General features: G+C 46.8%; 1 protein-coding gene across 2 annotated transcripts in view; it reads right to left on the bottom strand.

The window, feature by feature from the left end:
* Positions 1–1,228: 1,228 nt before the first annotated feature.
* Positions 1,229–24,744, bottom strand: part of DNAAF11 (dynein axonemal assembly factor 11) — a 56,157-nt gene continuing 32,641 nt past the window's right edge. The window contains exons 9-12 of one of the 2 annotated variants that reach the window (XM_037166753.2): positions 22,565–22,634; positions 21,658–21,753; positions 8,599–8,684; positions 1,229–1,525 (exon numbers count right to left, since the gene is read on the bottom strand). In XM_037166753.2, coding sequence (XP_037022648.2) covers positions 1,348–1,525; positions 8,599–8,684; positions 21,658–21,753; positions 22,565–22,634 — 430 coding nt within the window. In that variant the 3' untranslated portion in view covers positions 1,229–1,347. The remainder of the gene's footprint in view (positions 1,526–8,598; positions 8,685–21,657; positions 21,754–22,564; positions 22,635–24,744) is intronic. The other variant, XM_053661094.1, reaches the window with a different exon arrangement.

Here is a 24,744-nt window from a genome sequence, read left to right as displayed (position 1 = left end):
GGGCTGACTTGGGCGGGGGGAACTCGGGGGTATAGGCAAGGAGCCTTCTGGAAACAAGGAATAAGCAGGGGCAGAGTGGGGAGGGGATGCAGGGGACCCAGGCCCATGGGTTCCTGTTGGTATAAACTGCAGGTCAAAGGTTCACCTTGCAGCTGTGGTCTGAACACCACAGAGCTGGGCTCCCTCACTGCCTCTTCCCGTTCTTTTGTGTTTTAAAGGGGTAGGGCCTGAAATTCTGCATTTCTTTCTTTCTTTTTTTAATCCTCATCTAAGGACCTTTGTTGATGCCTTTTAGAGAGAAAGAGGAAGGGAGAGAGAGAAACATCAATGTGAGAAAGAAGATTCCACTGGTCGCCTTCCATACGTGCCCGGACCTAGGACAGCACTCACTCTGACCAGGACTCAAACCCCCAACCTGTGCTTATGGGATGGTGCTCCAACCAACCGAGCCGCACTGGCCAAGGCCACCTTTGCCCTTTCTTAACCTCGAGTGAACCCTCCCTGCCCCTGGATTAAGGTTCAGGCAGGTGCTAGGACATTCAGGTGTGACTCCTGCAGAGGAGGAGTACTGGTCACCCGAGGATGGATAAGGTGACACCCAGGACTCTGTGAAACCTTTGTGAGGAGCGGACAGTGTCTTAGTCTGCTGAGGCTGCCTTCACAAAACAGGCAGCCTGGGTGACTCAAATGACAAACACGTGCGTCTCACAGTTCTGGTGGCTGTGTCTGAAGTCTACAGTCAAGGAGCTGGCTAACTGGGTTCCCGGTGACAGCCTTCTTCCTGCCTCACAGATGGCCTCCTGCTCAGAGTCCTCTCGTGGATGGGAGCAGAGGGAGGGAGGGAGGGAGAGAGGGAGGGAGAAAGGAAGATTGCGAGCAGGGAGCTGTGGTCTCTTTCTCTCTTCCTCTGAGGGCACTAATCCCAGTTTGGGGGCCCATCCCGGTGACCTCATCTTAACCTGATCACCTCCCGAAGTCCCCACCTCCAAATGCCACCACATTTGGAGTTAGGGCTTCAACACTCGAACTGGGAGGGGCACACACATTCAGTCCATAACAGCATGTTTTTTGGTCATTTAAGAGATATCTGCATTAGGTTAGTTCTATGATTTACTGGACACGTTCACTAGCCAACACTTTATCCAGACAACTAATGAGTTATGGACTATTTAAGGTACACCATTTAATTTCAAACTAGGTTAAGCATATTAGTGTAGAAAGTAGGAGCTAAAACACTGGGGTATCAACATTGATAAATGACTCTGTGTTTACCCCATAAATGATGTGTGTACACTCTCTGTACTGAGCAGAATGGGCCCAGGGTCATGGTCAGTGTGGCCTGATGTGTCAAATCAACGGAGGCACTTCAGGGTTATCTTCAAAGTCTGGGTCTTCCTCACTTGGTAATACTTCAGGTTCGGGTCGGACTCTTCTGGGCCTGTGTTTTTCCCCTTGAACTATGTTAGCCACATCGGGGAAGGAGTGCTTGCTGGGGTCCACTTCTAGTTTCTCAGTTTGCTTGCTTCTATAATGACAAAAAAGCCAATGGAAATTGATAGATCATTTACAATTTAATTTCAAACAGATACAGCTCCCTCATTCATTTATTTAGCAAATACTGGCCAGTGTTCTATCCCTGGAGCATAGAGACAAAAAATAAAATAAAATAAGAGATTGTGCTGGTTTTAAGTAGCTTAGAGCCTACTTAGGAGCAAGAGTGTTGCCTTGGAGTAACAGCACGGTCAAAAGTGCCGCCGGGCTTGCCAATGCCCAGGCAGCTGGTGGAGAGGTCAGCAGGTCAGAGCTCTGCTCACCCAAGTCAAAGCCCACAGCCAGGACCACGGTGGAGTCACCCCAGGTGGGTCTCACTCCTGGGTGTGGCCAGTAAGGCTCAGGGACCCTGCTGCGTCAGACGACCCAGCCCAGAAGCCTGCTCCTGCGCCTGCACCCAGTCCACTCAGCAACGCTCAGAATGGAACCCACGAGAGAGAAGGCCACTGGCCAGTGGCGCCTGTCATCATCGTCATAGAATCTCGAGATACTACAGGTCACAGGGCTGCTTTTCTGGAGATTTCGACTCCAAAGGCCTGGAGTTGGGCCAGTAGTTGGTATTTACATAAAGTTTCCCCTGGGGAACTTTAGCTGATCAGTTACATTCTTCTGGAATCACTTCGCCACTCAGTCAGTTATTCAACAGACGTATATTAAGCGCCTACTATGTTCTAGACTCCAGAAGTCCAACGGCCAGAGCAGACAGGCAAGTCCCCTGGTAACTGACCACACTGCCGTGTGACTGTCCCGTGATCAGTCTGTGTGTCCACTAGACTGACATCTTGGAGGCAGAAACTGTGTCTTTTTCAACTTGTATCTTTGGCATACAGTTTTACTGAATAAATGCTTGTTGAATAAATTTTAAAAATCATGATTGCCTAACCTCTGTGTGGTACACTTGAAACTAATACAAAACAATATTGGATGTAAACTGCAATTGAAAAATAAGCACTTTTAAGAAGAAAAACGTCAGTGTATGGGAAAACGAAATTAGATAAGAAATTATCTGTAATCTAGAGGAAATCACAGTCTAATGCGGGCGCGCTGACACCCATTTCCTGCAGGGGGCACAGTTTGTTGGGGGAGTTGGGGGCCGGAGGTCGTCTCCCTTGTCTTTGGAAAGTGTGAGTTCTGGACTGTTCTTGAAGCCCCTCCCCTCAGTTCTGTAATCTGCTCAGCCCACGAAGGCATTTGAGTGTCTGATTCCTCTCAGTATTTTGACCAGTGCATACAAACCCGCTGCATAAAAATACAAAGAACACAAACGGTACAAAACTGCATATTCTGAAGGCCCACACTGTACTCCACAGATTTTGCAGGAAGTTACAGTTTTCAAAGACCTACATCACAGCCATCATTAGTTCTACTTTTTAATTACTATATTCTTATTTAAAAGGCTATGATATCGGTGGACTAAGTAAGTAAATATCCACATTCATCTGTTATAATGATGTTGTCCTTGACTTTGAGGGAGAGCAGCCTATCGTACTGCCAGCCTGTCTCCAGGGCCACAACGTCCGGATCTCGGCAATACTGAGTGAGCTTGGCTGGCCCACAGTTATCCATGCTCACCTACTTGGAGGGGGGAGGAGGGGCAACAGGCAAGCAGGACTTTAATTACCCCCGAAGCTCTGGGTAATAAATAGCAGGCGGCCAGGCCTGGGGCGCTGGAGGATGCACTAACCCCCCAAACAAAGAGGAGAGGGCTTTTCTCCCTGCTGCTTCCTGTCTCTTGACTGGTGCACCAGCTCCCAGTGCCCACAGCGTCATGGATGAGACATGAGACAAATTCACATGGACTACTGAGTCCTGTGGAGGAAAAGGGACCGCATGGCTACTCCCTCAAGGGGGGTGCCCTGACCCTTGCCTAGATGGGCTTTTATTGGGTTTAATTTCTGCAGAAGTACAGGTACAGCTCATTAATCACTGTCAGGTAGTAAGGATCAAACAGTAGATGGCATACAAAGAACTATTAGGGCTTCTTCTGAGCCAGGGTCTATCAGCTAAAAGGCTACAAAACTTTGGAAAACAAACTCATTTCCTGCTGGGACCTTTATCATTTAACTAAGAGCGTTCTTAGCAAAGCAGCTGCGCAGGATTTCAGTCGGAGGAGGCAGATAGCCAAGGAATTTTTGGAGACTTCTCTCAGACTCAGGGGAGTCAGGCTATGTCAAAGCCGAGGGGTGAGGGTCCATCACCCCCTTTCTCCGTAGCCCCCCAAGTCCTTCCCTGGGGCCTCCACGTGATCATGCCTGTCTTCGGTCGCTCCCCCCTTGGGGAATCTTACCTGTCATTGGCTAACTGATCAAGCACTGGGGGCCAGTTATGAAAAAAGTAGCAAAAGCAGCACTTCTGTCAGGAGATAAGCTTTGTCTCTTTAGTGGCTTATGGTCTGAAGGTCGCTCACTCAACCTTAGCCATGGGAGGGTTACAGCTCCTGAAACCAGGCAGGGCAGTTCCCAACAGTCTCTGAGTCACAGCCCTGAGGACAGAGGCCCATGGAGGTGACCCACCACCTGGCTGCCAGGACCAGACCTGCTAGAGTCTAGTAAGAGTGACTGGAACACAAAATGAACATATTTATTAACAAAAAAGGAAGCAAAAAAAAAAAGTATTCCTAGGTGACACATCAAAGATGGACTCCCTGTATTAAAGGACAATAGAACTTTCTTCCAGTAGTGTGGTGGGCCGGCATAGCTGGGCCAAAGACTCCCGTTTCCAGTGGAAATGTCCTTGAGATCATTGAGAATCTGACAAAAATAACAAGGAACTACCAGAGGTCAGAGTTTAGTGAAGGGAGAAACCCAGAGAGGGACATGGGTGCTGATGCCACCTTTGCAGAGGGCGTTTCTACCACATGGAGTCTGGGGACAGAGGTCAAGGCCCTCTCCCCAGTTAGGGTGGGTCCCCAAGGGCTTCTCTCTCGCATAAGAGTGAATAAAATGTATGCCTCCCACCTCCCCGAGGGGCCGAGAGGAGAGTGGTCGAGAGGACAGGGGCAGCTGAGTGGTCACCACAAGCTGATGCCTCCTGGAGTTTATGGCAGCTGGTGGTCAAGACCCTCAGGCCTGAATGTAGAGGGAAGTGGCTCCAAACCGGCCCCGGCAGGGTCTGCCCAAAGCACATGGCTGAGTATTCCTAGGTGACACATCAAAGATGTGTCTCTGGCCTCTGAGGAGCCCCCAAGCTTTTTCTAAGCAATGGAGCAGCTCACAGAATAAAGTGATTGTTAAGTTTACAGGGAGGGCAAAAGACGCAGACCAGCCAGCACGACACTGGAGAAGAACAGATTTGGAGGACTGATGATTCATAATTTAAAAACTTATTACAACCAGGTCGGTGAGTGGCACTGGCAAAAGAACAACGACAACAAAAATAGATAAATGGAACAGAATAGAGAGCCCCACACCGACCTCCATAAATACAGTCAGCTGACCTTTGGGCAAAGAGCAAGGGCAGTACCACGGAGCAAGGGCAGTGTCTCCCACAAATGGTGGTGGGACGGCTGGACACCTGCACGCAAAAGCAACAGACGAACAGAAAAGAACCTGGGCACAGATCTCCCAGCCTTCCCAGGAACTAACTCAAAATTGATCACTGACCTAAACGTAAAATGCAAAACTGTAAAACTCCTAGAAGATAACACAGGAGAAAACTAGAAAACCTCGGTACGGTGATGACTTTTAGGTGAACACCAAAGTCGTGAGCCATGAAAGAAATCGCTGATGGGCTGGACTTCATTCACATGAAAAACTGCTGCTCTGTGAAAGATCATTTCAGGAGGGAAAAGGACAAAATAAGCCACAGGCTGGGAGGAAATATTTGCAAAAGACATCTGATAAAAGACTGTTAGCCGAAACATACAGAGAACTCATAAAACTGAACAATAAGAAAACACACAACATGATTGAAAGATAGGCTGCAGGACTTCACAGAACCCTCCCAGGGTGGATGTGCTGCTGGTAATAAACGCAGGAAAGGATGCTCTGTACCATACCGCACGTCATCAGGGAAATGCAAATTGAAACAAGGACTTATCACTGCACACCTAGCAGAACGGCCAAAACCCCAAACACCGGCCACACCAAATGCCGGCGCGGACAGGGAGAAACGGGAGCACTTGCCCACTGCGTGTGGGGAAGCACAGTGGCGCGGCTGCTCTGGAAGACAGACTGGCTCTTTCTTACAAAACTACACACACGATCAAGCAATCACAATCCTTGGTATTTACCCGAAGGAGTTGAGAACTTATAACCACACGATGTTTATAGCGGCGTTATTCATAACTGCCAAAAACCGGAACAACCAAGATGTCCTCCAGTAGGTAAATGAATAAATAAACTGCGGTCCATACAGACAATGGAATACTATTTAGCACTAAAAAAATGCATGATCGAATCCTGAAAAGATGTGGAGGAACCTTGAATGCCTATCACTAAGGGAATAAATCAATCTGAAAAGGCTACATACTGTGTGATACCAGCTACACAACATTTTGGAGAAGGCAAAACTCGAGACAGCAAAAAGTTCACCAGCTGCCCGGGGCTGGAGGGGAGGAGGTTAAGTAGGCAGAGCACGGAGGAGGCTGAGGGCAGTGCAGCTGCTCTGTAGGACCGGTGTCATGGTGGCTACATGTCACCACGCATTTGCACAAATCCACAGAGTGAACAACACTACGCCTGATGTCGTCCAATGGAAACAAGGAACTCTGGGTGACAATGATGTGTCAGTGTGCGTTCACCGACTGTAACAAACGCACCACTCAGGTGGGGGACACGTTAATGATAATGGGGCATCTGCGCGTGAGTGGGCAGTAGGCGCGTGAAAAACCTCTGTGCTCTCTGCTCAGTTCTGCAGGAAACCTGAGACTGCTCCTGAGAAGGAAGGATATATTTTTTAAAAGACACCATGAAGAGAGGAAGGAGGCCAGCCCGAGAATGCTCCAAGATTTATGATCCTGGTTCTGCCACTCTCTTAGCCCCCTTGTGATCTTGGGCGAATTATTCAGTCTCTTTGAACCTCAGTATGTTAGGAATAAGGGGATTTAGCCCGTCGTCATTTTGGACGTCAAAGATAATACAATGCAGAGCATCACACAGCACAGGGTGGACACGCAATACTCAAGGAACCCATGTGTGCGGGAGCTGTGTGTCCTCCTTCGCTGTACAGGATCGCAGGACCACAAGGGCTCACTGAACCAGTCACCTCCCCCCAGAGCACAAGCCCATCCAGTCTGGGTGAACCAAACCCCACTCCATCTGTTCCTCTGTCTCCCCCAGCCCTGTCTGCACAGCACGAGGAAAGGACCACACTGGCTGGGGGAGGCCCCAGAGCCCTCCATGGTCCTGGGGTGTCAGCAGCTCTTTGTCCCCTCAAACCACGCGCCAGCCCACTCAGTTCTGTGCACGGCCTTTGCGGTCAGCTCTCTGGTTAATGGGCTTATGCGGCCGGAGGCCGAGTTGATGTGTATCAGGAAATCTGCCATGATTCAGGAGGACCTCACACAGACATACAGGGTGGGCCAAAGCACTGTGCGTTTACAGGCGTGAGTACATGAAACAGAGTTTTTTCCTGTATTACTCTTTCTTTATCATTGTATTACTTCCCATACGTACAACTGTGAACCTACTTTGCCCTGCCCTGCATTATGTACGCTTGCGAAGTGATCATTTCTTATTAACACAGATGAAAAAAGAAACGCTCTTCAAAAATAACACAGGAGGTGCTACCGGGGAGTATGGTGCGCAGACATCCATAGTCACCACGTGTAACCCCAGCGAGGACGGTCTTCCTGGGCCTGAGAACCGGCTCCAGGCGGCCTGCAGTGACCGGGCTTCCCACGGGGGCACGGTTGCTCACAAATGGGACTCACATCTTTCACCTGCATGGATGCTGCTGGAGGTTAATTATGACCTTGACTATTCACCGCAGTCCTAATACTCTTGAATCTCTGTAAATCACACATGTATCTGAAATGGAAATCGCTAAGCTGGGAAATACGGGTGGATTTCCAAGGTTAAAAACAGCTCCCTACTTTTCAATAGGAATTCAGTTCCATACCTGTTCAAACAAACCCCATGGAGCTCCGACAGTTGTCTTTGAATATACAAGCGCCTATATATGGATCATGCTTGGATCCATGTGAGACATAAATACAGCTCCTGTTCAGGTATTTTTATAATGATAATTCTGGCCTGTGCATTTGTACCACAAAGATAGTTTGTACCAGTTCAAAATAGATGCTGCCATCTGGACATAAGGTCTGGAAATCATGACAAATGGAGGGGAAGTTGGAAGAACTGGGACGTTCATTGTAAGGAAAGACTGAGAAATGATGGGAGCTTCGTCCGAAATACTTCACAGGGTATCCCTGCCAATGGGGGTGGGCTTTGTCCCGAGGGTCTCCGGCAGCAGAGCCGGAACCTTCGGTCAGGAATCGGACAGCCCTCCTACCACCAGGAAAGGCTCAGAAGCGGGTAAATATTCTCTCAAGAGGCTGAAGGTCCTGATGGGAAAGACGCTTAAGCAGAGGCTGGAAGATGACCTGTGACTAGGAGGTTGGCAGGGGACACATGAGGGGCCCCTGGGCACCTTGCAGCCTTGAGAGATCTGGAGCCCGTGCAGTGGCACGTGGGTGGCAGAAGGCACGCAGTGCGAGCAGCGTTAGGAGCAGGGCTCAGCACTTGCCCGGATGTGCTGTGGCTACATGACCTTGAAACATTCCAAGCGTCCCTCTCCCTCTTTCTCCCTCTGTAAACGGAGGCTGCACGCTGTGCACCGGCTGTACCCTGGGGGCAAAGCCAGGGCACCAGAAGCAGCGGCAGTCACTGGTGTGGACGTCACCGCCCCGACTATCACGAGAAACTGGGGCCTCTGTGTACACGGGTTTGTTTTTAGGGATCAAGAGCCTCCCAAGTCAGAAATCTACATTTTGGGGACTACCATTCATGGCAGGAATCATTTTTAAACTTTAAGTAATTGTGTCTTTTGGGAGGTGGCCGCCGAGGACACTGAAGAGAACACTGTAATAAAGCCAGGAGGCCGTACCTGTCCTGCGTGTGCTCTCGGCCCCTGCCCGAGGTACTCTTCACGGACCTGGACGCTCGCTGGCCACCAGCGATGACGTCTCCGACCTAAAAGGAAAACATAGCGCATGCTCAGTGGCTCTCTGCTACGTCTTTAAAAACATTATATATGTATGCATTTTTAAGATGCTAAACTCTCGATGTTCACTACATAATTCATGACAGAGTCTAACTTGAAGCCTCTATGGAGCATGGAAGGTTATATCACAATATCTGTTCTCAACAGTCTCGCAAAGCCACAGGCTATATTGCATTTGCCAGAGGGCAAGCAGGAGGATGTGGTGAATTAATTAACTTAACAATGAACTTTCAGAAAACCAGCAACACGCCAGACAGAGCTGGGGACACGACGGGACTGACACACTGCCTTGGAGCATCTCGCTGTGAGTGCGCCACAGGCGACAGCACTCTGGGCGGGGGGCTCGGACCCCGTCTTCCAAGCCCATCAGACTCTGGTCTCTTCCTCCGTAAAATGAAAGAATGAGAGTGGTCTCAAAGGTCCCTCCTGGGTCTGAAAAATCCTATAATTTTACTACTTCTTTTAAGCTGAGTAACCTCAGGGCTAAGTATGTGAGGTCCCAATAAACAATCGGATTCAATTCAACAAACATCCAGGAGAAACCCTCCAGGGCAGCACCTGCCCTGGGGAAGCTCACAGATGGGAGGGGCTGGGGAGAGAAGGGAACACGTGAGTACTTAATTTACTGGCCACATCTCACTGGTGGTGGCCAGGGTCACTCCTCTGGCAGGTGAGGGACACCAGCCCCCCCTTCTCTGCTCTGCCTGAGACTTGCATAGTGGCGGTCACATTGGTGCAACCGATGAAGGAGAAAGACCAGGCCTGGACACCTAAGGCCCAGCCTGGACCCCCGCTCCCGTCTGCAGGCCCGGGCAGGCAAGCTGGACCCAGCATCTGAGTTTGGGAAGGAAGTTCGGAGCCCCTGTTTAGCCTGCAGTCGATAGTGGATTCTCCCATCCGACGTTCCCTAGGCCTTCACATTGAGATGCTGGACTCACTCACATTAGCATTTCCCGCTGGACTAGCAATTCTCGGGGGTGTGCTCCGTGGGCCAGAACCCCCGAAATCCCAGCCCGTGCTTAGCACACGTATGGTGAGTGCTCTTACGTATAACCACCCCTGGACAGCAATCTTTCCATGAAATAGCACAAGGACCAGTTTGTTTGTTTAAGCTGGTGCAGTTGTGTATTTTTCTATCATGTTTTTATAAAAATCCAGCCCGTGTGTGTCTGTGTGGCTTGCTTCCGCGCCCTTACGCAGAAGAACATGGACGTAAGTTTCCCTTTCCCTCCCCACGGGCCCCACAGGAGGGCCCACGTGCAAAGCGGAAGAAAAGATCTGCTTACACACCAGCGGCCCGACGTGTGTCCCGAGCAGCCGGCAGAGGAAATACCTTTAAGCATCACAGATGCTTTGTGCGATGGCCAGACTTTTGCTGAGACTCCAGAAGAAAAACAAAAACTACGCATATTGCATGTGCTAACGGCATTAAACTGGAAGCCTGGAAGAGTTTGTTCAGAAATGTTTTTTAAAGCGGTACAGCCTGCAGAGCAAACACTCGCGGCAGAACAGGGTGGCAGAACCAGCAGCCGAAGCCGCCGCTGCTGCGCTGACTGACGAATGAATGGCAGTGACTCACGGAGAGTCTCGCCCTACAGCGCAGGTTCCCATCACCATCAAATGCAGTTTATCTGCGGGAAGGCTGATTCCAAAATGTTGCGGTTGTTCCGCTTTAAAATAGACTTCATGCCACAACTGGACTGCTTTCCGTGAATTTCCTGCTGGCCAACGATGTTATAAATTTGGATGTTACTGTTGCAAGGTGTGAATGTTTATGAACTTAAACTGGTTTTCTTCCTTTTCTCTAACGGAACCGGCGCGATGAATACAGATATTTCCCCCACTTCTCTGGCCTCGTCTGAGGGAAACAGAAGTACTTTTCAGTTGCTATTGATCCCAGCTCTGGTTTACTAAAGCCACGTCACTGTCCACTGTGAAAGAAAGACGGGACCCAGGGGATGAAACGGAGCTGCCTCCCAGTTGGGGGCAGCAGAGAAGGGTGCACCAGGGTTGCGAGGCTCGGCCCCTTCCTCCTGCAGCATTTGGGGAGGTGGCAGCACCTGGGAGAGACAGGCTGCTTGGTAAGCAGGCAGCAAGGCCCCGTAGAACTTTCCGCACTGATGGAGACGTTCTGTGCCATCCACCAAGGCTGCTGAGCATTTGGAATGTGGTTAGTGCAGTGGAGACACTGACATTGTAACTGTAAGTAATTTCGGTTTGTATCAACCACGCCAGAGAGTTGGGAATGTGACCGGGCTGAGCCCGGGCCCAGGTGTGGGCTGCGTGATTCCCCGTGGGGAAGAAGCACTGTCACCCGTACCGGACATCCCTAATTCATCATGGTCCTCGACTGCGTGGCTGGTGCACTTCTGGAACTCCCTGCTCTGTCTTCCACCTGCCTGGGGCCTGGAAGTCTGTGCAGGTGCGGGAACCCTGAGCCGAGGTGTTCGAGTCTCTCTGTGCGATGTGGGGTCTGAGGCCGCCTGCCCGCTTTGCCCGGCAGGACAACTCCAAGCACGGTGTCAGCCCAGAGCTTCTGGAGGCACTGGCTGAGGTGGGTGCTGGGCCCAGGTCACAGCCAGTCCCTGGTTCCTTCCTGCCCTGCCGCAGATGCCGTGGGGAGGCCACAACCCACCACACATCCTGCATGCATCTCAGGATCGGCCTCCTGGGGGGAGGGGCAACTTAGCACCTCCTTTTACTTTTTAATATTTTAATTACACTACTGAAGCCAATACAGGTGAAAATTCATTAAATTATCAACTTCAAGAAAAAAGCCCCTGAGCCCCAAATACAAGTTTTGTGTTGTTTCATGTTGCAGACGCACTAACAAGAATGGGAGCAGAGCCGTAATTAGTCTCAAAACACCCGCTTCTAACACTGTTATTTGTCACATCATAAGTTCAGACAAAGATTCTCTGTGTTTATGGAAATGCAAATAGAGCCACAAATTTGGAACTTTTCTTCACAGAGAATTTGCTGTGCACCAGAATCTAAATGTGTTTCTTATTTTTAAAAGATATTTTCAGCTAGCTCAGTTAGTTTCAAAGGCTCTTTTAAAGCTTCAAAGTTAAAAGGGATTAAGAAACCAGCAGCAGGGAAAACGTGAACACCGGCGTTCGCAGAAACAGCAGGTCCAACTCTGCCGATCAGAGGCCCCATTTTCCCAGGCAGAAGACCGCAGGTCCAGAGCCCCAGGGCCCTGAAAGCCTGACCTTGGCTTTCCTCCTGTACCTGCAGCCACAGGGCAAGTCCTCCTCCAGGAAGAGATGCTCGTTATCATCAAGCATCTGACTCATTTGTGCTGAGCGTGTTTAGGAGTGACTAATGGGATAGCCGTAGGGGCCAAGATACGTTTAGTAAATCAGATAATGCAGGACTAATGGTTTCCTGAATCCACACAGAGAAATGTGAGCAACTACTTGGACATTCGATTGTGGGGTAGGCACAAAGGTACAAATCACTGTCTCGATGATGTCGAACATTATTTTAACTCCTACAGAGTCCTGCAGTGGACCAGAGAGAACCCGGAGGTGGTAATGGAGCCCACTCTCCTACAGAATGCGGAAGCTGGAAGTCCCTTCCAAGGCCGACAGGTGCCTGTCCAGCCATGACCTAAGCCCCACCCTGGGATGGAGCCCGTGACCTCTGAGGCCACACACACTGCACAGAGACAATCTCCATTTCCTTTACCCAAATGCATGTGGTGGCTTTACCAACTACAGAAGTTACTACTACAAGAAGCCCCGGCTGGGTGAGCTGTGTAAAAAGACAGTAAACAGATGCAAGGAAGAGAGACATGCCTTTTAGTACTGATATTTAGGTTGAACCATAGAAATTACCAATATCTGACCATTTCTGACCCACAAAGTGGTGATTTCAACTTAAAGGTTATTTATATAACATTAAATAAGAACAAGCAAACGTCACTTTATTTCAGATGAAGACTTGCTAGTGGTAAACTAAAAGAGTAAATGGACAAAGAAAATGTCCATAATCGGAAGTATTTGTTGAGAAAGAAAATATGAAACAATCAACCTTTTAACATTTTCCTGCAAATTCATCCTGGCTTATTAAATACCAGTATTCATGAAAATCAGAAGTAAATTTCTCTTTCTGCATCATAGTTGCAACTATTACTTCCATTAATTCTGCTCAGAGAAATATTTACTGAGCATCTATTCCGTGCCAAGCGTAGGAATAAGTGGTAGACATGGAATGACAGATTAAAAAATTATCTCTGATTTTCTCATGCAGGATAGAGGCACATGAGCAATTAATATACACTGATGACACTGTGACTCACAGACAAACACAGAGACCGTGAGGGAGCCCAGGGGAGGGACACATCCTGGGGGGGGACAGGGGACAGGGATCCAAGAAGGTCCACTGCAGGGTGCAAGGGTGGATATGAGTTTTAACAAATGGGTGAGAATTTGTGAGAAGACAGAAGTCATGCAGGGGATAGAGAACATTCCAGGGACAGGAAAAAGCACGAACAAAGACGGGAATGCAAAGAACCACATAAATCAGCACAAGGTGTTAGCAGCGAACAGCTGGAAATAAGGCGGAGGAGCTAGGCAGAGGTCAGGTCTTGGGAGCCTTCGTTTTAAGGGTCCTGGACTTTGTCTGTGAATGATGGGATCCTTCGTAGCGCCCGCCACCCCGCCCTTCAGTGACACAGCCATTCGTCTTGGGTGAAAGAGCATGTTCTAAAGGCACTCTTTTTTTAGTAGCCAACATGTATGATGTTAACAACAGTACCAAGACCATCGCAGTCACCATGGTTTTTGAAAAAAGTCTTCCCTCGCTAGATAAAAAATATACTTTTCTTTCTTTTTAGACTATTGTAGTACTTACTCTCATACTTCTAGTAAGTACCCTTATGGGTTCTTACTAGACCATGGTACTGCTTCGCGCATCGAGTGACTCAAGGCCCCTACTGTCATGAACCTGATGCTTACACAGGGGAAGGCAAACCACACGAAACTGAACAAACGAGGACATCCCTTTCAGGGATAAATAAGGCAACAGTGACGAGCTGGGGAACGTGGCTGAGGAACAAGTGTGGCTGGCCGAGTCAGTTCTGACGATCAGGAAACGTGCCCGTGGAAAGTAACACTGGAGTGAAGACCTGCACCACACCAAGGAGACACAGAAGAACAAGGGGCCCAGCACCCTTAGCGGGAAGAAAAGATGGCACCTACAAGTCTTGTGGGGAAAATGAGGCCACTGTGAAGAGAAAAACCAGCCAAGTCTGGAACATGTATAATGAGAGTAAGAAAGAGGAAGAAGATGCTAGAAACACTGGAGGTCGCTCGTGCAGAGCCTTTGGGGCCACGGCAAGGAAAACTGAGTATTATTCCAAGTGCTATACAAAGCCATCTGTAGGTTTTAAGCAGAAGAATACGATGAGCTGATCTGTGTTTCAAAATGGTCACTGCGGCCTCCGTGGGGAGATAGTTGCAAGGCGGTGAGGATAAAGCAGGGGAGCCCAGGCCGTAGGAGGTCCTGGGAGAGGACGCTGGCTTGGAGGAGGCTGAGGGGAGGAGGCAGCGAAAAGTAACTGATGCAGGACATATTCTGGGTGGAAGTGCCAGCAAGATATGAATCGTGAAGGTAAGAGGTAAATGAAGGTTACATCCTACGCTTTGACTCGGCCATTTGGGGAGATGACTGTGCCATTTTCCGAGACAAGGAAGACGGTGGGAGGAGCAGGTCTGCAGAACAAAATTATGGGTTCATTTGGCCATTTTAGGTTAGTCTGCCAATTATGCATTCAATTGGCTTCTCAGTTGGCACTTAAAGTGTCTTTGATCCTCCCACCCATGGACATGAAATATGTGGGGAGTGGTGCAGGGGGGAGCAGGGTGACTTCTAAAGGCTACGGAGCTTGCTAACATTTATATCTTTTGTTCTCAATAACATATAATTATATTTTAAATTTTTCATTGTGGTTTAATGCATTTTAGGACATTTATTTTGAATTTCCCAATTTTATATGTTGGTTTACTGTACATTTTCTATTCAACTATATTTCTCTTAACTTATAACTAAATGTAATTTCTATAATTTTTTTCTTTTGGAAATGGAAATGAAGTTTTCATAGGGTTTTCTCTATTATGAACTTTTTAAACTATCTCCATTATATTATGCCAATAATAAGTGGTCTTATTTTCTGTTGATCGTATCTGTCAAAGATGGAAATTAGTCATAAATCCTCCAGAGGTGCTTCTGTTGATTTTTCACTTACGCTCATAAGACCTTATGCTTCAGACACTGAAATAATAGACAATCTAGGGAATAAAAGGCAACTGGATCTTCATTTTTTCTTATTTTTTTGTTACTACAGAATAATCCTCGTTTCAGTTAATGTGGTTTTTGCTTTAAATTCTGCTATGTCTGATATTAATTTTGCCATAAGTACTCTGATTTCACTTGAACTCACTTAGTATAGCTTTACCCATTTTTTCTTTATATATTTCTTGTGTTTTTTAGATTCAGGCATGTTCTTATAAGCGGGATAGGATACCTGATTTTACACCTCTTACTTTCTTAGAGATTTTCTGCTTTTTTTCCCTCATGTTTTTCTATTCTGTGAAACTGTATTGAGTTTTTTGGCATTTATTTTCTGTAATGCTTGGTAATTTACACATTTTTATTTAATTCTAGCCATTTCCCCTGAAACTTTTCTATTAAATTTCAATGTAAATAAAATATAAAGTATATACATGCAAAGTATATACATGTGGGGGGGTGAAACAGTGTGTTTGTGTGGTCGTTCTCTCCACTCATGAGTTTTCCATGTTCATTTCACGTTTTAGTATGAGTTCTATGACTCAAAGAGCTTTCTTTTTCGGTCACTGCTCTTCCAAAGAAAATAAATTTGGAATCTTCAGCAACCTTACTTGGAACCACCACAGCTATTGCTATGAGACTGTTGACAGGCTGTAGAAAGACCATGGTGGCTCAGTAGCAGAGGGCGAATCGGGGAGGGATGGAGCAGGGACTCGGAACGGAGTAGCCCTCACTGGGTCTTCAGCTGAAGGCTACACGTCAGGGAGGTGTCAGAGGCTCAGTCCTAACTCTGCAAAGAGACGTCCCTTGAGTGTCTAATTCAGCACAAGTCTTCCTTTCCCTTTGCATTTCCAAGAACTTTGCATAGATGCCTAGCATACAGTAGGTATTTGTTAAAATATATAGAATGCAGTCATACCTCAGTACTCATCGGCTTTGAAACCTGTCAAACCTGGTACTCATCGCATTTTGATGAGAAAACTGTCTCATCAATTGTCGCTTGCTTGCCATTCGTTGGAAAGAATTAACAGAGTACCAAGGTATCTGAATGAATGAATGAATGAATGTCAACAGACTAGAACTAAGAGAAGACCAGCTCAAAATGCCTACTCTTGCCCATTATGTCTACCAATGGGGAAGAGGCAGGAGTTCTACAGGCTGCAGCTTCATGCAGGCAGGGCCCTGTTGGTGCTGGATCTAACTAGGGGGAAACAGATTCAGGGAGCCCATAGAAGGTCCCAGAAGTTACAACTGTGACCCTAGTCTCTGAGCCAATGACATAATTTCAACTTTAAGCAGAAGGGAAGAAGAGCTTCTTGACAAGAGCGTGAGCCTCTTTGAAACTGGGACTTAGACACCGGGTGAGCACAGTTCTGGTTGAAGGTCAGAGGTGCCAACAAGGACAAGACAGGAAGAAGGACCAAAGAGGCCCGTGTCATTTATTTTTCTCTCCCACAGTAATTCTCACAGTGCTTTACTTGTGCCAAGTTCTTAATAAATCTTTGATGAATTAAATAAATATTTAAATTGACTAATTAGTAACTCATAAATGGTCTACAGTTTTTCGTAGTGTTGCAGAAAGTTCTCTGTTTCTGAATTCTAGCACCTTACTTCCCTAATCTGACATTAATAACTTCCATGTAACTTATTTATGGGCACATCATCAGTTTGCTTAAGTGTGTACACCTAACATCTCCACTACGATGTCATTTCTAAAAGTGTCTCCACATTACTTTCTTCATAATTAGTCTCCCGAACTAGGTCCACTAGACACCGGGCTGCCTTGCTGTAAGCCAGTGACCCAACCTTGGGGGTCTGGGAATCGGTTGCTGGGGGCACCATCCTTGGCAATGAGGCCCAGCCCTGGGAGTGAACAGACGGCTACTCTCTAACAGTCCTCAGATTGGCTTCAGAGGAACTGGGTCACTTGTGAATTGCACATCTTCTTACATATCTCTGGTGTTCAGATTGGTTAGTTAATTGTCCGTAATTCTGGCATTGAATGTTTGAGGACACCAAGTTCAGATTCCCATAAAGGAATAATATTAATATAAAACTTTATAATCAATAAAACATTTTTATTAAACTACATTTATATATAAAATCTTTGAACAGGTAAAAATACCTATATAAGTCAAACATTTCTGAAGTATGTTCTATCTCAAAGAAATACATACTTGGAAGCAAAGAGAATTAAAAATTTAAAAACTGATTTAAAAAGTAAGAAGAATAAAAATACCAGCTTTGGTTCCAAAGTTACCGAAGTTATCTGAGGGAATTTTAAAAGGTGTGATTACTCATATTAATATTTGGAACCAGTATTGACAGTTATAAGACTTTGAAATAAAAGTAGAACAAATATAACTAACAATGGCTCCTTCAAGACGCTTTTATGCTCGAGAAGCACAATCTTACTTGACAGGTCTCCATTGAGGATCCTCTACACAACACAGCCTAAAACTGAAAATATTGTGTGAAGTTAGCACAAACACCAAGGATGATAATGATGTTTAAAAGAAAGGAAAATATCCTTTTCCACAATCTTGCTAGAATAGCCTCAGTTGAAAATCCTTCCATTTGCATGATCACCTTGCTTGGTCTATGTTGGCAACGGTTCAGAAATGCTGGGGTATTTATACCACCCCCACCCCCAGATCCCCACGGCGGGGAGCAGTGGGCACCTGGACAGTCTCCGGGGCTGGCGTGCCACCAGCCCACTCCCATGCACGGAGCTAGCCTGAGACGGGTGTTTTGCACTGTGCCCCAGAGCTTTCCCCTTGGGGACGCTGGCTCACCAGGACCCTGTCTCTCCGCTGCCTTCCCATCCCTACTTCCTGACGAGCATTCCTTCCTCACCAAGTAAACTGCTGCACTCAAAGCGCTACACTAGGTTCCACTCCTGGGAGGCCTCATATTAAAACTGTCTCACAACTTATTATCTGCAAAACCGTGGGACTCTCAGGAGGAAGAGAACGGCCTGGTATGACCAGACTCCAAAACACTGGCTGGGTTTCCACCGGTCCCACTCACGTGTCTGTGCCTAGCTTCACTTTGCGTGCTGTGTAAGCTCTAAAAAATACCTATTCTTTCTTTCTATCTATCTATCTATCTATCTATCTATCTATCTATCTATCTATCTATCTACCTATCTATCATTTCAGTCCATGGTATTGTTTACTTGTGAGGCACTTGTGGGTGGTACTCATCCGAGACTACCTTCATTCAAGTTCAAGGTCCAGTTTGGGGGACCTTTAGATAGCCATTTAGACAGGCCACGAGACCTTCTGAGAATCGGCTGGCTTCTCATTCACCTCTCTCTTAGGTCATGATCCTTCAGAGTTATAGGGCAAAGTGGGGGAGGTTTATAAAAACCCCACCATGGCAGCCTCTGAAATCGCACTGTTCTCATCTCTGTGTACTCATTTGAAATATGGTTTATCCTCTCCGCCATTTCTCCTGGACCAGTGGACAGAAATTGCTCACTCTCTTAATAGGTGTTGCTATTACTGTTTTAAAAAAGACATACTCTATCTTCCTAAATTGTCCTCATTGCGTTAGCTATTCCTAATTACCTAGTTGGCAGTTAGCAAATGATGGAGGTCTAGAGATGTTGTTTGAAGTCATTAGATTAGAAGGGGTTATGCAGGGAATGAAAATAAATAGAGAAGAGAAGGGGGTCCCAGAATTCAATGACCAGACACAACAACTTTCAGAGGCCCGGGTAGGAGAAAGAACTAGCAAGCAAACATCAATGTCTGTCTTCAGAGTTTTGCTGTAAAGCAGATCAGGGCAATACCTAGAGGTGGGTGTTTTCATTTTGTTCTGTTTTTAGGAAGGCAGATGAGTCCGCATGTCCTCTAATGTAAAATGCTGACAGGGGAAATTCAGGGAAGCAGCAGAGAGGATAGGGAGCTGTCAGAGAGGGGCCATGGTCTCTCCAAGGCAAACCAACGCAGGAACCGATGCACATCTGGAGAGACTGGGTGGACCACAGACAGTTTATTCGTAGAGCAGGGAAGGAAGGCCAAGAAAGGGAAGAGATGATGCTTGAAGTCAACTTTTGATGCTTCTGGGAGTTTTACGAATGAGAAATGATGTACTAAAAAGAGTAGAAGTATTAATGGGACAGAACCACCTAGCAGCCCCCACTACGACCCACTCGAAATGAACAATCAGAGACTAAAAGTGAACTTATGAGGGGAACATGACAGGTATATCTGAGTAGAAAGTACAGATGTCCAATAAGGAGAAGAGAGTTTGAAGCTGTGTTTTTTAGAATCGCAGTCTATAATATTGACCTTAGTATGACGTGACCTTTACCTCTGTGCTCAGTGTAGCAGAACCAAGCAATATGTTCACCAGCTGAAAGCTGTAAATACATTTTGCTGTTCTGTTCACATGGCAACTTCCTTAATCTCAGTTAATTATTCCGCAAGAACACCCAAAGGAAATCATAAAGCATATTCTTGGAGCGCTCCTGTAACTTGTCAATTGAGAATCTAGAGGGGAGTTTAATTTAATGACTCAGTGCAAGCTTTCCAGTGAATGCAAAATTTCAGTGAGATCTTGTTAACTTAGCCAGTGATGACATCAGGTGCCCAGCGTGCCCGGGCTGCGGATGGTCGGATTGCTTACGGCCATAGGACTCAGCCTGACCGCGCACAGGAAAAAATGCACAGGAGGCCACGCGTAAACTCCATGAAAACGTGATGGGGGAACATTCCCACTAAAAATGGGAACTGAAACCATATGTATGGTAACTGTAAATAAACTTGAGGGAGTCTGCGGCAGCTACAGAGAAAAGACTATGAAAAAGAACTTCTAAGGGACATAAAATAAGAGCCATAAATGGGAAAACATATTATTGGATATATAATTTTTGTACTTCTCAGGTGTATTGAACATAAAAAGTTTACCATTATAAAAATGAAAAGGAAAAGGGAAATAGAAGCTGTGTTTGTTTAAAAGATCGGTAAGCAGGGACGGCGAGGCCTTCCCATCAGCTGCCGGGCGCCCGCAGGGGGCACACCAACCAGGGCTCGGCTTCCTGGTTTCCTTCCAGGAGGCAGCGGCTACCATTTAGGCTTCGGCTTTTCAGTTAGAATGAAAGTTTCAAAAAAAACAAAACACCAAAACCTGCTGATCATAGGGCTACACAAATGTCTGTATCAGAGTGTGGCGGTAATTAAGTTATCTCTTCCATTTCCCTATAGGGCATTCTAATTAGCATACATTTCCTTAATTTGTTGCAGTCACCAAGGACAATGAAATTGTTACCGTTGTGTTTATTTTCTTGCTTGACAACAAATTGTATTTGCTATTTTATTGACTCAGAGTAAAAATGCATAAATGGTTGTCCATAATCAATCTGTTGCGAAACCGGCTATAGGAAATTGAAGGGTTATTAAACCATCATCGAAACCTTGTTGGTTAATCAAGTTTACACTGTTTGTGGTGGACGCACCCATTTGCCGTTTCTTCAGAAGCTGAACCCCATTTTAACTGGCTTTTCTATTCTTCTCCTTTGAAACCTGAGTGACTTGGACAAAGCTGACCCTGCCCCTAGCTCCTGCCATGAGGTAATAGGAACCAAATATAAAATAACAGAAACAAAACATAATGCTACCATGTCTTTGGCCAGAGATGGGTTGAATGGCCCAGGGTTCAGCCACAGACTTGCACTTTTCAGCTAAACCGGCTTGATCAGTCCAGGGGAACTGTCATTCCATGGTGATTGGACAGATCTCTTCATCTCTTTATGTGATTTGTATCAAAAGTATATCTGCATCGCCCCTCCCTCAAAAAATAGACAATAAAGAATTTTAGCTAAAATAATATCTTGTCTATATCATAAAAGTGTGCAAAATAATACCAGCAATATTTGTGGAGTACTCCTACTGTACAATGGATTATATGTGTATTATCTCTCTTTTTAAAAAATTTTTTTAAAAGATTTTATTTATTTATCTTTGGAGAGGAAGGGAAGGAGAGAGGGAGAGAAACATCAATGTATGGTTGCCTTTCGTGCATCCCTTGCTGGGAATTGGCCTGCAGGGAACTGGTCTGCAACCCAGGCATGTGCCCTGACTGGGAATCGAACCGTGATTGTCTGGTTCGCAGGCCCCCACTCAATCCACTGAGCTACAACAGCCAGGGCTGTGTTATCTCTCTTAAGTGTTCATTAGGACAGGGAAGCCTAGAATGGTTCCTAATTTGCCCAAAGTCACAAAACTGGTAAGCTCAATACTGGGAATTCAAACACATTCTGAGATCGCCAAGGCCGACGCTCTCTCTCACAGTCACAGGCGAGGAAGGTACCAATCGCCATGTAATAGACATTCTCGAAGAATCACGCAGTTTGCACAAGCCAACTCCCACCCACACCCTGGTCTGCAGAGGGAGGGCAGACCCCAGAGGCAGGAACTCCTGGCAGGACGCGTTCCCTGCGGCCCCAGCCACGTCCTAGTCTTGGTTCTCTGTTCTCATAGGCCTTTGCTCTCCTGCCCAAGCTGGTGGATGTAGATTTTCTGGCTTTCTCAACCAAAACAAAACTTGGATCAGAAGTCACAGTTCACTCTGACAGGTCAAGTACCTGCAGGCACCAACGTAACCAGACCTGACATTGACCCAGCTGGCATTACCTACCTTGGGCATGCAGACCACCAGGTGCCCTGTGGTCTGAGACCTTTTAGCAGAGCTGCTATCGGGCTGGACTTCTGCCGGGAGGACCAGCTGGAAGGGCTGAAGACGAAGAGGGCATGTCACGGAGCGTAGGCGCGTCTTACGTGGGAGAGTAGTTACTTCGAGAGATACTTTCATTAAAGGTTCATCATTCAATTTCCTAAAATGTGCTTAAACTTACTAGAAAAAATAATACATGAGCTATGCTTGATATGCATTAACTATTTTACCTGTTTTAATGAACAGTCTAAAGAACAAACAATGGAGCACTCATTGACCCATTTATGTCCACACAGCGGACAAAGGATTTGTAGGTAAATGTTACTGTTATAAAACATCAACATTTCCATTTCAAAGTCTTCAAGCTACCTCACACGAATGCTTAGAATTAGCAAAAACTACTATTTCAAAAATGACGGAACTACACTTACTATGAATGAAAGCGCTGACCATTTCGATTTAAAAGAGGGGAGGGGTGGAGGGATTGAGCAAAAAGGAGAAAGGACTCATGGACATGGACCACACTGCAGTGGGTGGGGCAGGGGGTACAAAGGGACTAAATGGTAGTGGGAAAAAATAAAATAAAACTGGGATATTACTTAAATCTAATTTCAAGCATAGGCTACAACATATATAACAGCTTCGGAAAAAGTACCAACAGAATAGACACAAGTTAAAAATATTAATTTCATCAAGTGGCACAACGGTCAGCAACCATGGCCATTGAGCAGCACTCCCGCCGCATAAAATCAGCTCTCTGATTGGGCCTCCCCTTTTCTATTCTAAGATTCCTGGAAGCAGTGTTCAGGCAGCCTAGCTCAGTCCAAGGCGTCGTGGCTTCAGAAGCCGTGATGGTGTGGGTTGCACCTACCTTCCCTTTGACCATTACCCGCACGTAAGTCGGCTGCACATCGACCTTGATTAAAGAGGTGTCCATATACCTTGAAAATCCAAGATATGAAGCATAAGAAATCTTGTGACTTTTCAAAAACATTAAGTGTGCAAGTTAATTTGCAAATACAAACTCACACATATGGGACCTACCATTGTAAATGCACACAGTTTTCCATGCTAAACAGGTCTTAAGAAATTAGCCTTGAGTTAAATCCTCAGACCAAAGGAAATTCAGTACATCAGCGAATTCATTTTTAGACCCTCCAGCACGCTTGGCATGGAGTGCCCCTCACCCAAAAACATCAGAGGCCCGAGACACCAGAGGTTTGCAAAAAACACAGCGTGCCATGTTTTTTCATGAATATTTTATTTTAAGCCCCTCAGAGTGACCTGAACAGCCAGGACTGCTGACTGAACTCTGTGGGGGTGGGGTGGGGAGGGGGTGGGGGGTCCCCACCCCCAGCTCCTGCTTCCTCAGCAGCTCTCCATCGACTGCTGCTGCCCTGATACCACCACCACCACCCCCCCCCGCCCCTCCGCCCACTGGCTGCGCTTCTCCCTGGGACAGCACATCCTGCTGAGCGAGCAAAGCACCCCTCAGTGTCCCCAGGATCAGGTAGCCAATTACTCTGCTCCACTTCCTGAACGAATGGAACATGTAGATCTCACCTCCTCCTTTAGCTAAATAACCATTTTCACACATTTTAAAATAGTGATTGTGAACATTAGAAAATGCAGTGATGATTCAAAAATCAGAAACATCCCAGCAGGTAGGTGACCCTGGGGTTACAGGCACGGGCTTCAGTCACACAGTCCTGTGATGAGGACTCCACACCTTCCTGCTTTACTACCTTGGACTACGTTCTTTTACCTCTCGAAGCCTCAGTTTCCTCATCTGTGAAATGGGCAGTGCCTATTCCCTTAGATTACTATGAAGACACATGCATGGTGCCTAGTACATAGTTAGTGTTTATAAAGCATCATTCAATTTTATTTAATAAAAATTATGATAATAGCCCCAACCAGTGTGGCTCAGTTGGTCGGCATCGTCCCACAAAGTAAAAGGTTGCCAGTTCAATTCCTGGTCACGGCAAGTGCCTGGGTTGCAGATTTGGTTCCCAGTCAGGGCATGGGTGAGAGGCAACCGATTGATATTTCTGTCTAATATCAACATGTCTCTCCTCTTTCTCCCTCCCTTTCCCTCTAAAAATAAAGAAACAAAATACTTTTTAAAGTTTATGATAACAAGGAGTAGCGCCAAGGTCTCCTAAAATGTCATGTGTAGTATCTACCACACGAACGGATGGCATGTTCTCTTCCACGCTCAGGGCCTCCTGAAGTGCTCACCTTCCCCCCCCCCCCCAACAAGATCTCTGCGGGCGCTGCTTTTCTTGGCCTGAAAACGACCTCCAGCCCGTGCCGCACAGACCTCACCACTGCTTTCTCCTCCTTATCTTTTCAGGGCCTGCCCGGCTGACTTTCCCTGACCACACCCCCGGCCACTAAACTACACACACCGTCCTTCCCGTCCCCAGTCTCTGGCCCTCTCCTGCAGGGCACTCTTCGCCTGCTGTGAGGACTTTCTGTTTGCCTGCCTGCCGGCTGTCTTTCTGCCCCACTGGGCCTCAAGCTACAGGAGAGCCGTGACTGTATTTAGAACCGGCCGGCGATGGTCTCCCAGTACCTGGCACAAAGTAGGTATTCTATTGGTATCCGTTAAATAAAGGCAGGAAGGATACATGAATGAATGAGTGAACCTCATGAGTGCGGCCACAGTGAAGACAACAAGGGATTTTAGTGTCATTGGTTTAGAAGCATCATGGGAAGGGAAGGATTTCACTACTAGACAAGGAGACACATCCCTGCTCCTTAAAAATGCGCATGCTTGGGGGTGGGGAAGTTTTCCTTTAAAGATTGAAGGTGAGGCCGCCAACAGAGCTAAAAAGAGAAAAAACTGCACATTCATTAAACTCCAGGAATAAGGCCCAAAAGTGGAAAGGCCCAAAAAAGATGTACCAGAGAATGTTTAACTGGAGAAACAGCGAGGGGGCAGCTTGGGGAGCTGGAGGAACAGCGGGCAGGGAGCTGGCGGAGAAGAGCTGGGAGCTCCTTCAAGGCAAATCAGGCAACGGGGCCGCACAGGGTTAGGGGGCAGGC

Source organism: Artibeus jamaicensis, unplaced genomic scaffold, assembly GCF_021234435.1.
Source record: "Artibeus jamaicensis isolate MK-2021 breed Jamaican fruit bat unplaced genomic scaffold, CSHL_Jam_final scaffold_916, whole genome shotgun sequence".
Classification (NCBI taxonomy): Eukaryota; Metazoa; Chordata; class Mammalia; order Chiroptera; family Phyllostomidae; genus Artibeus; species Artibeus jamaicensis.
The sequence above is the reverse complement of the archived record's forward strand: the minus strand, read 5'-3'. Positions and strand labels throughout refer to the sequence as shown.